At 46.1% G+C, this 15,400-nt stretch overlaps 1 protein-coding gene across 2 annotated transcripts in view; it reads left to right on the top strand.

Annotated features, from left to right (window-relative positions):
- Positions 1-15,400, top strand: part of VAV1 (vav guanine nucleotide exchange factor 1) — a 606,828-nt gene that overhangs the window by 552,856 nt on the left and 38,572 nt on the right. For both annotated transcript variants that reach the window (XM_086963789.1, XM_086963790.1), the window contains one exon: positions 6,110-6,226. In XM_086963789.1, coding sequence (XP_086819915.1) covers positions 6,110-6,226 — 117 coding nt within the window. The remainder of the gene's footprint in view (positions 1-6,109; positions 6,227-15,400) is intronic.

Here is a 15,400-nt window from a genome sequence, read left to right as displayed (position 1 = left end):
ATAGGCAGCTTGCTCTGATTCTCTATAAGCGCTGGGATGCCTCTGGGTAACCGTGCGCAGTACAAAATTCGTTAATAATAATAATAATAATGTAAGTGGGGCAAAATAGGAGAATGTGTGCTATGTTTTCCTTCATGGCCAGCTGACACATTGTACACTCACTATCTTCCTCCCCGTTACGGGACTTTTCCCATTTGGCTGTAAATGGCCTAACACAGAGGGTCCCATACCTGAGTTTTAAATACACAATTTTTGCAAATTGAGGTTCAATTTGGTCGAGAAACACCTCAAAAAAGGGGGTGGGTTTACCATCAGGAATTCATTTGTAAGTGAGCTAGTGCTACTGTTCTGTAAGACTTTTTGCACAACTAGGCTCTCTTGAGTTTCCTTTTTGAGTCTACAGTCAGCCTTTCTGGATGGTGCCAGAACTCGCTAAGCCCCAAGTCCAGGAGCCATCTACGTATGTTAATCAACCATGGGAAAGTTACATGGGTATCTAGTGCAATGAGTTAACTTAGTGCCTGCCTATAAATGAGGACTTCATCAGTAGCCCATAACTTAATCCAGTATGACAAGGTCATCAAAACTGCCCTATCCGCAATACGTTTTACCCCCAAGTCATACATGTATGGAATCACCGGGGTGTTTTGGGGGAGAGGGATCATTGCTCTTAGAACCCTATTTTCTCCCACAGTTAGGGTGGATGTTTGCTTACGCCCCACAACTTGGAGCCATAGAGGGCGGCAGTTTGGGCCTTAGATTTATATACCTCCAATGCTGGGGTAATAGATTTAGTATAAGTAGCATGGAGTTTTTTCAGGATGGGCACTGAGTTTTGCATCAAGATCGTTCCTGCTTTTCTAATATGGGGGCAACATGAAAGCTTAGAATCTAGGGTCACCCCTAGATAAACAAAATTGTGAACCCTCTCTATTACTGCACCATTTAACGTCATCTTATTTTTGAAGCTTTTGTAAGGCCTGATACACATATATTTCGTTTTTAAGGGGTTTATTTCCAGTCCCTTTTCTTTGCAGTACACATCAAGCTTGTTAAGGAGGTTTTGCAATCCCCTAGGGGTCTGGGAAAGCAAGATAGTGTCATCCGCAAATGTCAGGGCACATACATGGGAACCACCTAACTTGGGAGAGTCATGATTTGAATCCAGTAAGAAGTCCACCATATCTTTGACATAAAGGAGGAACAGGGTGGGCGCCAGGACACAGCCCTGGCGCACCCCTCTTCTCACCGGTATCTCCTCCGTTAGTTCCCCACCCAGTCCCCAGAGTACTTTCGCAAAATTGTCTTCATAGAGTTTTATGAGTTGTACCAGGATATGTTTAGGGACTCCTTGTTTTAGCAGGTTTGCCCACAGCAGATCTTTTGGAATTGAGTCAAAAGCTGCCTTAAAATCAATGAAGGCCACATACAAATTACCCAATCTTAGTTTAGTATATTTCCAGGCATTGGTTAATAGCCTAAACACCTGATCTGTGGTGCTGGTTCTTTTTCTGAACCCTGCCTGGTATGGGGACAGTATATCGTTATTCGTTAACCAATCGTTTAACTTGTCCAGAATCTGCTTAGAATATATTTTTGGGGTAATATCTATCAAACTGATAGGCCTGTAATTAGCGGGATTGTCCCTACAACCCTTCTTATATATAGGGACAATCTCCGTGCCCTTCCATGATGCGGGGATGGGCTGTCCACTGCTTATTGCGTTACACAGTAAATTAATGTACGGTGCCCATACGTCTGGACCATGTCTGAGGAGATCCCCCAGGATATTATCTGGCCCTGGCGCTTTGGACGCCTTGATGGTGACTATGGCCTGCTTGGTGTCTAGGATGGTAAAATGTAGTGGATCAATCACATCAGACATTATCAACTCAATAATTATGTGTAGATTCTCACTTGATGCGGAACCCAGAGATGCATATAAATGTGCAAAATTATTAAACCAGGTAATAGTCTAGAGAGTAATTCTGGGCTGACTTGCTAGACTTATTGCCGTTTGCAATAATCCGCCAACTAAGTGAGTGATCTCTTGGCCTTGCTGCAGCTAATAGATCTTCCCAGCCTGCATCCTCCCAGCTTTTGCGTTCTAATTTTAAAATCCGGTTATAGTTTTTCCTCTCTTGCCTGATTTTACCCGGTTCCTTAGAGCGCAGTGCTTTAATTAGATCTTTCTTAGCTACTCTGCAAACTTCATTAAACCAGGGATTAGCTGATGTCAGCTTGTTCTCAAGGAGGGTTTTGCCCATCGCTGCTCTGGTGAGATGGCGTTCAATTCTTTCCACTATTTTTGAGTGGATTTGAGTAATTAAAATAGGATTCAGATCATCATTAGAAAGAAAAGAAGATAAAAGATCGCAAAAAATATTATATATAGCAGTCAGGGGTTCTAATTTCTCTAGGATTGTTGGCCATCTAACTGCCTGTCTGTCATTACACAGCGTAGGCTGTGGTACCAGCAGACCTAATCTAGGTTGGAACTGGAAGTGTTTAGCTTCTAGGTCTAGGCAAAGGGGGAGGTGGTCACTTTCCCTCCTTTCCTCTACTCTAAAATCAATCACATGCGTCCAGTGTGTAGGACTTACCATGATGTAATCGATTGATGAGGGCGACCGACCCCTTGTGAAAGTGTTTGTTCGCTCAATGTCAGAGGGGCACCTTCCATTACACGCCCGTAGCACTTTTTCTATAGTGAGATTTAAAATCTGCTGGGCAGAGACAGTGCACCTTGTTGGTCTTTCAATGCTTAATTGTGGGATGCCCAATGCTTGGTCTTCTTCCTCCGTTATGGTTTCCTTACCCCTTAAAGGGTCGTAACAACAATTAAAATCACCGCCGATTATGATGGGGCCATCATTGGTGATAGAATCAATAATCCCACCTAATTGGGTAATTAGCGGTGATTTCTAAGAATGGTCTCGTGGTCTTATATATATATATATATATATATATATATATATTGAGAAGTGAAATCGTAGATTGATTAGGGAATTTTAAGTGTACTCCCTGGATATCATGTGAGCTAGTCAGTATGTCGTCTATTTCAGCATTTACTTGATTCTTGACCCAAATTAGAAGCCCACCAGAGGGTTTACCTTTTTTCAGATGAGTTGCCTCGATACTAAATGTTCGGTACCCCACCTTATATAGGGGTTCCAAAGCCCAGGTCTCTTGGAAGAGGCATAGGTCATATTTATCTATGTATTTTTGCCAATCAGATTCCAAAAGTTTATTTGTGAGACCTGCTATATTCCATGACAGGAGTTTGATGGTATTTATTTTGGAGGCGCTATCCCTTACTATGGTTAGCTCGCTTTCCCTAGGGGTATTAAGTTTTAGATTGGGATTAGTGGTGGGTTTGCCTTCTGGGTCATCATAGACAATTTGTTTGACTGAATTTGCTTCCTCTCGAGTCCCACCAGGGAGGTGCTGAAACCCTGACCATATCATTATCCGATCAGTAGATGCACCTAGTCAATCTACTGCTTCAAGTCTCCTATGGGGCATCGATGTAATACCTGGGGCACTCATATTAACTTTGGTCATCATAGGATTCAAAGAGGGGCCACAGCTCAAGCTATCTGTTTTGTTTTGTCTGATCGAGATGTTTGAGTCAAATAGTGCATGGGTTCTTAAATTCAAGGTTATCAGGTTGTCCGCTATTACTTTCGAATAGGTTACCCTAATATCATCTAGGCCCCCTCCTTCTTGCTGCAACCGTTCAGCTCTCTTAATATCAGATTTAATTACAGAGAGACAGTGGTGCTTAGTCCTTATCCAGTGTATGACCTTGTTAACCAGGGAGTCCTGGTCCTCCTTGGTTCCCAGCTTTAATCTAGGAGCATTTGTAAGGAAGACATGGGAGGGGGTAATACCCCCCTGGGGTTTATGCAGCAGTTTCCATGCTGGTACTTGTTGATGTACCTCTTGGGGTACCTCATTTCTCTGTCTGTTTCCCCGTTCTCGGACCCGTCTACGCAAACTGGCAGGTGGTAAACTATCAGAGGGCCTTTTCATATGTAAAGGGATTTGCTCTCCTCTATATGGTCTATGCTGTTCCTGTGAGGTGGTCACTTGATATCCTGAATCTGGTCGTAGGCTACGGCTATGGCCATCACTATGCCACCCATGGGCACTGTGGATTTGTGGGTTGTCTGCACCTATGGTTTGGTTCTTAGGCTTAACCCCTTCGAAGCTAATGACGAGCTGGGCTCGTCATGGCGCTTACCTGCCGTGCGCGGATGACAAGGCCAGCTCGTCATGAATAATGGTTATTTTGGAGCTTCAGCGCAGGACGGGAAAACGCCTAGCAGCCATGTGGTTAACCATTCCAGTAACATTATTTTCTGAACTTGTCTCTCCCGGTTTGATCTCATCGAGTGTAGGAGATAAGCCCTTCTCATTTGTACGCATATTACTGGTGAGAGTTTCTTTCATTCTTTTAATCACGCTGACCTCTTCTTCAACTCTACTTAATTTGTTGGTCAATGCTATTATCAAACTGTGTGTATCAGCAAGGTGTGTTTGCGCCTGGGCATGTAATAAGGATGGATTAGACAAACTCTCACTAGGTGTTTGTCCCCCCCCCCCCCCCCCCCCCCCAGGTAAAGCCCTGTCCCTATTTCTGGCTTATCTACTAGGACTGAGTATCTATTGGAACATTCGATTGTTATAATTTCATCTTGGGGGGTCAGCATCGGTATCTAACTTAGGTACTGTTTCTTTACTTATAACATTAGTATTGCTGGTAGGGATCCCTGCTTTTTGGGGTTTTGAAGCTGGTGCTACAGGAGGAGAATCCTTTCCCGTTGTCTGGTGGAAAATAACTATACTACTATTGGCTTTCCTACTTGAAGTTTTATCCTTCTTGCAGTAATATGATGAGATTTTATTGCTGCCTCTAGGATTAGACGTCTTGCCATCAGCCAACATATTCTCTACCTCTTCGATGAGGTTATCAATGTCGGCTAATGTGCAGTTCTCTGCTGCAGATTTTGGTAGCTTCTGTGTCCTTGGGATTTTTACCCTCCCAGTGGTTGTTTCTACAGCTTTCCTTTTCCCCATAACAGTTATTCCCCTAGGGCAGGAAACCAATCTACACAACAAATACAGGAATACTAATTGTGCACCATGAACTATCAGTAGCCGTTGTTACCCAACATGTGTAATACAAAAACAAATTTCCTAGACACAGAAACCTAGATCTTACACGGATTGCAATTAACAGGTGCACAATAGTACATGCGTAAGGTTTTTAGAACTTCCAAACAAATTCTCCCTGCAAGATGGCTATGCAGATCACAGCTTATCTTGGAAGTGCCAACATGACCAGTGAGAATAGTTCTCAAGGGGCAAAAGACTGAAGTATTGGGAAGTTATATTGTACTTTGTCCTATCAATCGAGCATCTATGATCGCTACTATGTCAGTTCTCTTAACCGGTCAGGAGATGCGGGGAGGACCGGTTAAGATAATATCAAGGGGGTGACCCAGTCCAGTCTTATTTGGGCTTAGACTGGCGCGGACGGGCCGGCCCTTGGCCCAGGCGGCGTCCAGCGTCGCGGGAGCCCTGCTCCAACTTTAACGCGCCTCCTGCGCTGGGGAATGACGCTCAGTTCAGGCGCCACTCAGGGACTCTGGGTAATGGAGTACCCCGCTGGTGAACGATCGATGCAGCCCTCACTGGCTGTTCAGGTGCAGGGAGAAAGTCGGTGCAGCCCCCACGGGTTGTGTGTAATGGAGGGAGGTCACGTGGTACCAAGGGCAAACCAAGACTGATGAGGGACCCGCGCCGCGGGAGCCCTGCTCCAACTTTAACGCGCCTCGTTTATTATTATTTGATTTACCAGTTCGCTCACCTGCATATATATAAAGCTCTCTGATACCCTTTTGGGTCATGTTCGCACTATATAAAACTCTAATAAATAAAAAAAATAAAAAATGTATGTGTTGAAGTGTTGTACAGGCCCTCGCACTACAGGCTGCTGTGCCTGGTCCTTTTTCATTGCTTAGTTATGTTTCTTAAAATGTACTGGTGACTCTGAGAGATATTTAGCAAATTATTTCATATCCCTTGCCCACTTGCTTACTAGGTATGCTGGCCCCATGGAGAGGAAAGAAGCAGAATTAGCCCTTAATAATCGCTCAGACGGCACTTACCTGGTCAGGCAGCGGGTGAAGGATGCTGGGGAGTTTGCCATAAGCATCAAGTAAGTACTTAAGCAAGTGATAGTCACTGCATTCTTGTGAAGGCAAGGGCAAAAGATCATCACCACTCAATTTCCAGACTCCATGCAGGAAGTAGCAAATCATTATCACCAAGCAATTGGCAAATTTGATTAGATAAAAGAAAACTATTGTCATCATGAAATGTCCAAACGTGGTGCAGGGATAACCAAACACAGTATCTTTGTTTTCCAGCCCTCTGCTTACTTTTGGGCATCAAGGTCATACAAGGGACGTCATTGCTCTGCATCAACCTATCTAGCATCCAGTGGCAATAAAATTGGGCCGTGGGTTGGGGCACTGGTCTACTAGAATTGGCACGGATGTCCCTTAAACTAGCAGGTCGGTGTTAGTTTTCAGTCGCCTTTTTCACATCACAGATAAGAGTAAAGAAGATGTATTAGTAGTTCTCTGTTTCCAGCAAACACCTGGGTAGCTGATGGTGGGGATACCATGTTCTTCATGTCTGAATCTAGCGGGATAAAAGATTATGTCTTGGGCATTTCAGAGCAGTCCTTACAGAAAGGGCACACTGTACAGACACATATGCATGGGTAAGCAGAATGCTAGGAATGAGTTCAAACTTCTGGATGAGAAAAGTCAAGTTTTTGGCTAGTAGTTCCATCATTCTTTTTCCCTGGTGAGTTACTTTGTCAATCCCTGTTGTGGAGATGCAAACACTCCAATGGGATCATAACTGAGAACGAGTCAATGAACGATCAAGAGAGCACCACACAGGGGGTTACAACTTGAGTTTTCTTTCACCTCAACGATGAGTAGCATAGTGAGGTGGCATCCTTCTACAGCAGAGCCAGGGGACCTGTAGCACAGATCGTTCTTTCTTATGGAGATTAGCTAGTGAATTCAAGAGCCTGGTTCTTATTTCTTGGGTAAATATCTTTACCCCAGTATTGGAACTTTCATAGATTCCCATGCTTTGTATCATTCCCGTCGTCGGAATGGGAGCCTCTGTAAATAAAAAATATCAGAACCATAGGTACAAAAGTGAAAATTAGGCCTAGGCCTCATCTCATTTTGTAGCATATCACCCTCTTTGTGTAAAAGAGCCCAAATTTCCGCAAGAACCAATCAGAATAGCCTCACCCCATAGGACCTTCCTGAGAGAGCCTCAGAGCCTCAGATTTTCGACCGCACGTTGTGCAAGGGAGTCTCCACTGTGCTCTGCTCAGTTTTTCTTTCTATTCAACTTTATTATTCAACTTTATTCTTCAAAATCTCCAATGTCTGACAAGGAGAAGAAGGCTTAATTCAGGGCCTGTGCTACCTTTGCGAAAAAGAGTCTTTTTGTGGGAGACAAGCATGAGGACTGCATTTATTGCTTGTATCCTGACCACAAGGCCACAGATTGCAAAATCTGTAGGACCTTTTCAACGAAGACTTTGAGAGACAGGGAGGGCTGATTGTTGACCTGGCTAGAGAAGATGAAGGCACAGAAGGAAGTACTGTCTTCAGATGAGGAGGATTCTACATCGGTAACTTCCTCCAGAAGATCTAAAAAGCGGGGTAGGTCTCCTCCCTCTACTTCATCTGAGCCCCCTGTCAAAGCCCACCAAAAGATCTCTGATAGGTCTGGCAGGGTTAGTCCCATTAAATCTCCTCACCGAGGTGAAAAGGAGAGGCTGGGACAGGCTGCTGAGAAGGACACAGCCAAGAAGGTGAGAAAGGAGGTTTCTGTTCCTTCACAAACATCCCAGAAAGAGAAGGACGGTAAAAAACTCTTGACGGTCACTCAAGAGATAAAACATGACAAGAAACAGCGTCCGTCGACGACGAAATCAGCAGGTACGTCGACGACTGTCTCGCATAAGGATTTGAGTGTTCCGATGGCTCCGTCGACGGGACCGTCTACGGCGGCTGTGTCGACAACGACACCTTTAATGACTGCGTCGACATTTAAAATGCCTTCCTGTTCGTCGACGATGGCTACCTTCTCGATGTCGACGATCATGTCAACGAAGATACTGTCGACGGCCGCTTCGACGAGAACTACGACGTCGACGACGGCGACTGTGATGTTGATGACAACGAGCTCGTCGACGATGCCGTCGACGATAAATCCATCGTCGACGATGAAAATTCCGTCGACTAAGACCTTTCCAGCGTCGACGATTCCGTCGACGAATCCTTCGACGACGATGGCTTCGTCGTTTCTTTCGGCGACGTCGACGATTCCAAAAATGCAGATTTCCACACTGAAACGGCAGATAACACCGGAGATGACTTCTCCAAGGCGAGTTACACCTTTGCCTCCTAATATGCTGCTGGATGACGAGTCTGATGAAGAGGGTGACGATATACATTATGGGGATGAATACAGTCCCTCGGATTTGAATGTGAAATGTCAAGATACAGATACTAAGGACTACTACGAACACCAGTATGTTCAGCAGGGACAACCTCCTCGAGGCTTGGGTCAGGACATGGTGGCCATGCCAGCCTCTCTGGTTTCGGATTTGCAATTGATGTTGCAAGACTATAGAAATAGATTTCTGACTCAACCAGCAGTAAAATCGGAATGCCCTCCTTCTCCAACTGTACCCCCTCTACCTACAATCATCGTGACAACGGTGGTCCCACGGGCTGTGGAACCTGAACCCAGAGAGGAATCCAGAGAAGTTGTGCATGATGTGTCTTCAGATGATGACGTTCAGGAAGATCCTATTAATGACCCTGACTTGGATTATGATGATAGTGGCCTTCAAGATCCAGATGCCACAGGACAGGGCACTGCTACTTCTCCTCCAGCTGACATTGAGGGTTTCCATAACCTCATAGAGAGGGCATCTAAAAGATTTGGTATGCCAATCACAACAGTGCAGTCAGACTGTTTCCTTTATGACTTTAACGAGCCATACAAAAAGTCAGTCAGATTGATTCCTATAATAGAACACGTATGGTCAGAAGGGATCAAGGTCATGCAGAATCCGGCCATTGTCATTCCTGTTCTTCCCCGGCTGGAGAAGAAATATAAGGCCCCTGAAGGCAGTCCGGTACAAAAGAGGGTGGTGATGGACGGAGCATCTGAATCAATCAAAAACTCACACCCAGTCAAAAGATCTGGGTTTAATCCATCACCGTTCTTTAGCCCACTCTGCCACCCCAGTTCAGACATGGCTATATGCAAATCAGTCTGACCCTGTGCCTCATGGGAACAGTCCAGCCCGAACTGCCAAGCCATATCTTCCCTGGACCGGAAACAAGCTTCCGAGGACCGGTTTCTGGCATTCCAGCCGTCTTCAGCCCGGCTTGCTTGAATCCAGTGGCAAAGTGAGGAAGGGACTCACGTCTGAGCATACCCTGCCACACTATTATATAGTCCAGTGTGCCTATTTGGACAACCTAAGCCGGATTCTGTAATATCACAAGAGGCACAAAGCAAATCCAAGAATCCTTCCACGCCACTTACTACACCCCCGGACAAGGAAGGGAGGCGCTTGGACAATGTGGGCAAAAGATTCTCCTCTATGGCCAGTCTCCTCGTTCGAGCGGCTAATGCTCTTGCCATCTTGGGCAGGTACGATCGCCAGATGTGGTGTGATTTTGCCCCGTTTATGGAACAGCTGCCAGAATCATCAAAAGAGGAAGCCAGAAATGTTCTCGTGGAGGGAGAAAGATAGTCAGAGGTCATAGATTGTGCTATGGACATAGCTTCTACGGCCTTTCGTGCTCTGGCTGGTTCAGCTGTCTTAGGATGACAGGGCTGGTTGCGGGCGACCTGGTTTCGCCAAGAAGTCCAAAACAAGATCCTGGACCTTCCATTTGATGGAGAAATGTTTTTTGGGAAGCATGTTGATGAGGCCCTTCAAAGTATTAAAAAGGACATAGACACAGCGAAGTCCTTGGGGTCTTTAAATTACCGTAAGGTCCCATTCAGAGGTGCGAGAGGAAAAGGCTTCTCCTCTTATAGGGGTGGCAACCAACAGAGATATTCTTCGCAATCCTCACAATCATACAAACCGCAGTATTCTAACCAACGCCAGGGCCAGTCTGCTTCTTTCTCTCGTCAATCTCAGAGAGGACGTCAGAATCGTCAAGGACGCAACACTTCCAAGAGCAATAGCGGCCTCCTGGCTCTTACTACTGCTCCTTCCTCCCCGAGGACATCAGTGGGGGGCAGGATATCTCTTTGTCTAGACAGCTGGAGAATTATAACATCAGACCAGTGGATCCTGAATATTGTTCAGAGTGGCCATATGTTGGAATTTCAAGATCTTCCTCCAACCAGAGCTCCAGGCGCCAGTCGATCACAACATCTGGGACTGCTACGTCTCGAAGCCCACCAACTTTTCATCAAGGGGGCAATAGAACCGGTACCTCTCTCGCAGAGAGGAAAAGGTTTTTATTCCAGGTTCTTCCTGGTTCGCAAGACATCAGAGACTTGGCGCCCCATATTAGATCTACGGGAGCTCAACACCTATCTCATCAAACTGTCCTTCAGGATGGTCACTCTCCAGGATATTCTTAGTCTACTGAACCCAGGGGACTTCATGGCGACTCTGGGTTTAGAAGATGCGTACTTCCACGTACTGATCCACCCAGCTCACAGGCAATATTTACGCTTAACAGTAGGCAAGAGCCATTTCCAATTCAAAGTGCTTCCGTTTGGTCTTCGATCTGCACCAAGAATATTTACAAAGGTGTTGGCCCCGGTGGCAGCTTTCCTCAAGAAGCAATCTCTGGAAGTTTTCCCTTACCTGGATGACTGGCTAGTCAAAGCTCCTTCTTTCCAGGTAACTTCCAAGGCCATTGCAACTTGCATTCAATTGTTCGATCACCTGGGCCTTCAACTCAACAAGAGCAAGTCAGTTCTGCAACCGTCCAGGTCAACAAAGTTCCTAGGGGCCATTCTGGACTCAGAACAGTGCAAAGCTTATCATTCAGACGAACGTCAGAACAAGTTAATGCTCTCGGCTCGCCAAGTGCTAAAGAGGAGATCCCTGTCAGTACGGCTCTACAAGTCTCTGCTCGGGTCGATTTAATCTTGGATACCATTGATTCCGCATTGCAGGCTGTGAATGCGTCCTCTACAAGAGCAACTCGACAAACAATGGCGCCAAGCAGAAGGCTCTTTCAATGACAACATTTTGGTAACACCAGAGATGAAGGAGGCATGCGAATGGTGGATAGTGAGAAGCAACATCGCAGAGGGTCTGACTTTCAGGCTTCCTCCGTCTCCTATGTTCCTAACCACCGATGCCTCGTTAGAAGGCTGGGGAGCAGTGCTCCAGGGGCTGCAAGTCAGTGGACACTGGGATCCACAGCAACGCCAGTACCGCATCAATCTGTTGAAGCTGACTGCCATCCAAATAGCTTTACAAGCTTTTCTCCCAAGGATTCGAAATCATCTAGTGCTGGTCCGGACGGACAACACAACGGCCATGCACTATATCAACAAGCAGGGGGGGACAAGGTCCCTAACTCTTTCAAAGGAAGCTCAACGAATTTGGGATTGGGCAATTCTTCACAAGGTCACTCTGACAGCAGAACACCTGGCAGGTTCGCTCAATGTCACAGCGGATGCACTAAGTCATCAAAAAGCAGCCAATCACGAATGGGAGTTAGATCAGTCCATTCTAGAGAAGGTTTTTTCGGTCTGGGGGACCACGACCATAGACCTATTTGCGTCTCCGGAGAACACCAAATGCCGGTTCTACGCAAGCAAGGATCACCATCCGGGATCCTTGGGGAACGCGCTTTCAATTGCCTGGAACGGCGCATTCTTTTACGCTTTTCCGCCATTACCCCTAATACCGAGGTTACTCAAAGATCAAAGCGGAACCGTGCAAAATTATTTTGATTGCACCGGCGTGGCCCCGGCAGTACTGGTACACAGAACTCCTTCTGCTCTCTCAGGATCATCCCATTCGCCTGCGACTAGTTCCGTCCCTGTTATCGAAGTCTTAGGGTCAGGTGCTGCATCCGGATCCGACTTCGCTTCACTTGACAGTGTGGCTCCTGAATACAGGGAATTCCAACATCTGAATCTCCCCAAGGAGTGTAGGGAGGTTTTGTCTCAGGCTCGAGCACCAAGCACTAACAAGATGTATAAAGCAAAATGGAAGAGATTCTGCCTATGGTGTCAGAGACAACATCTCCACCCTTACAAGTCAGCTCCACATCAAATTTTACCATATATCCTATCACTGGCTCAATCTGAATGGGCTCATTCTTCGGTACAAGTTCATCTAGCAGCCATCTCAAGATTCCGGCGGACATCTTCAGGTCCTTCTCTTTGGTCTGCTAGAATTGTCAAGCAGTTCTTAAAGGGCCTGTTTCGGATGTATCCTCCAGTCCGCCCTCCGCCGCCAATTTGGCAACTTAATCTGGTGTTGGCTCTGCTAATGAAAGCTCAGTTTGAACCCATTCACAGAACAGATCTAAAATTCCTTTCTGGGAAGCTAGCCCTCCTTTTAGCACTGACATCTGCTAGGAGAGTTAGTGAACTTCAGGCGCTGTCAATAGGTGGAACCTTTCCTTCAATTCAAGAAAGATGTCCTCATCCTTCGAACAAATCCAAAGTTCATCCCTAAGGCTCCCTCTGAATTCCATCTGAATGAACCTTTGATTTTGAAATCATTCTTTCCACGGCCTACTACTCCGGCAGAAAGATCATTGCATTCTTTGGACGTTCAGAGGTGTTTAAAATTTTATTTCGAGCGCACAAAGTCCTTTAGAAAATCCTCACAACTGTTCGTGTCTTACAGTGCACCGCAGAAGGGATTTTCTCTAACCAAAACCAGCATTTCCCGCTGGATCTCCAGCGCTATTCAGTTCTGCCATCAAGGAGCGGGCACGCCCCGTGAAAGAAAAACCTGTGCACATTCCACAGGATCAGTGGCATCTTCGGTGGCTCTTTTTTCTTGAGTCCCTATCAAAGACATCTGCAGGGCAACGACGTGGAGCAGTACACATGCCTTCACGAAGCATTACTGCCTGGAGTCTACAGGACAGGACAACGCTGCTGTTGGACAAGCAGTCCTCCGGAATCTTTTTCAATGAGAGGTGAGCTTTCCCTACAATCCCGCCTTCCTGTGTAGCACATTTTGTATCGGTGATGCTTCTTTTTCTATGATAACATTTTTTCATTGTTACTTTGAGCATTGCTATGGTGTCATGCAATAATATTTATGTAACAAAATGTACTTTGGTGACTTACTGCTAGCTATTCTGATACAAAGCATGGGAATCTATGAAAGTTCCAATACTGGGGTAAGCAAACAAGTTACTTACCTGTAACTTTTGTTCCCCAGTATTGGTAACTTTCATAGATTCCAATGCTCCCACCCTCCTCCCCTGGGTAAGCTTGGCCTTTTTACTGAGATAGTGGCTGTTTGCACAACGGCTACGAAAATCTGAGGCTCTCTCAGGAAGGTTCTTTGGGGTGAGGCTATTCTGATTGGTTCTTGAGGAAATTTGGGCTCTTTTACACAAAGAGGGTGATATGCTACAAAATGAGATGAGGCCTAGGCCTAATTTTCTCTTTTGTAACTATGGTTCTGATATTTTTTATTTACCGAGGCTCCCATTCCGATGACCGGGAATGATACAAAGCATGGGAATCTATGAAAGTTACCAATACTGGGGAACCAAAGTTACAGGTAAGTAACTTGTTTTCTTCTCTTGTTAAACTGCTCTCTTGGAAGTCACACCAGCTTTGGTGAAATTGGAGTACAGTGCTACAAGGGTATTTATGACCCAGATATGCAGAGGGCATAGGGTGGAAGGAAGGGGTGGTGGGAAGGGGTAATAGTAGTTTGAATTTGCATGACCCTGACATCGGCTTTCTTAGACTCCCTTCCATGGCAAAAGGGTCTTCTTCCCAATTTGGTAAGCAAAGAGCTCTTAGGACATGGACAGGCAGCAGTAAGACAGCCTAGAAAGTAAAAACCTTGAACTAATTCTTCTTAATCACTAGTAATAATTAGCAGGTTTCCCTTCCTAGATGTTTGAATGTACGAGCCTTTTCATCACAACATATTCTGCCCATTTCTTTGTGGCCACCAACATAATTCTGTTAAAGATTTAATTCTGCTTAACATAACACTTTCTTATTCAAGCAGATCAAAGCGTTCTGCAAGGCCATGATCTGACTCAATGGATGCTTGCCGACTCCTTTTGATGAACATGCGGGTCCCATGAAACGGACAGTTTCTTCACCTGGGTTACCACTGGCAGGTTTACCTTCAGCACCAGCTGGACATTCAGAGCCCATAACGGGGCCACATCCAACTCCACTCTCGACTCCACCTCCAGGACCATAGTCCACGCTGGTTTCTGGCTGATCGATGCCAGCTCCATAGGCTCCAGAAGACAAGGCCCCAGTTGACCTCTCTGATATTGAGTCGCACCAGTTCAGCCTTGATCAAAGTTGCGCCCAGCTGCCATTCTGACTCCACTTCCTTTGCTTGCTCTGCCTCCACAACAATAACAACATACCCTGCTCGGCACAGATTCGGATACGATGCGAGTAATGAGATCGAGCAACCTTATGATGAGGAGAATTGGTTTGATGATATGCAGGAGGCTAGTGTCCCTGATACCCACCCTGTGTCGCCATTTGTCACCAAGCTTGGCTGAGATCCTCCAGTTTTTCAAGCAATGTCCAGTCATCCCACATAGAAATGCCATTTAACTGAATTCACCTGTTTGAGGACTAGGCAAACTCTGCTCCGGAGTGGTTCAAGAGAGCAGGGTTACGGCTCACTCCCTGAGCTTATCTAATCTACTGCGCCAGTTGCATCAGCCCTACTGTTCCTTTCGTGGCTTTATAGTGTCAGCCGATCCAACGGCAGCATGATGCCTAGCAGTTTCGCAGTCACAGCTATGGTGCCTACCACCCGCCCACTTGGTCAAGGTCAACGGGCCACCCAGTCCTCTCCCCCACTGCAGTCCCACCTGCCAAACCACTTTAGCGTGCCCTTTATAGAGCTCAGCCACCCAGTAGGAGGCAGGATCCAACAATTCTTGCTGGGTTGGCGGGAAATAACATCGACATGTGGGTCCTGCAAATTGTTTGGAAAGGTTAATACCCTAGCCTTTCTTTCCCCACCGCACGCCTTCCACTGCTCCCCCAACGACAGACAGAGGACCATCTTTCTGTTTTGCAGCAGGAATTGCAAGCCCTTTTGGCCAGTCGG

The sequence above is a fragment of the Lissotriton vulgaris genome, chromosome 1_1, assembly GCF_964263255.1.
Source record: "Lissotriton vulgaris chromosome 1_1, aLisVul1.2, whole genome shotgun sequence".
In the NCBI taxonomy this organism is placed as follows: Eukaryota; Metazoa; Chordata; class Amphibia; order Caudata; family Salamandridae; genus Lissotriton; species Lissotriton vulgaris.
The sequence above is the reverse complement of the archived record's forward strand: the minus strand, read 5'-3'. Positions and strand labels throughout refer to the sequence as shown.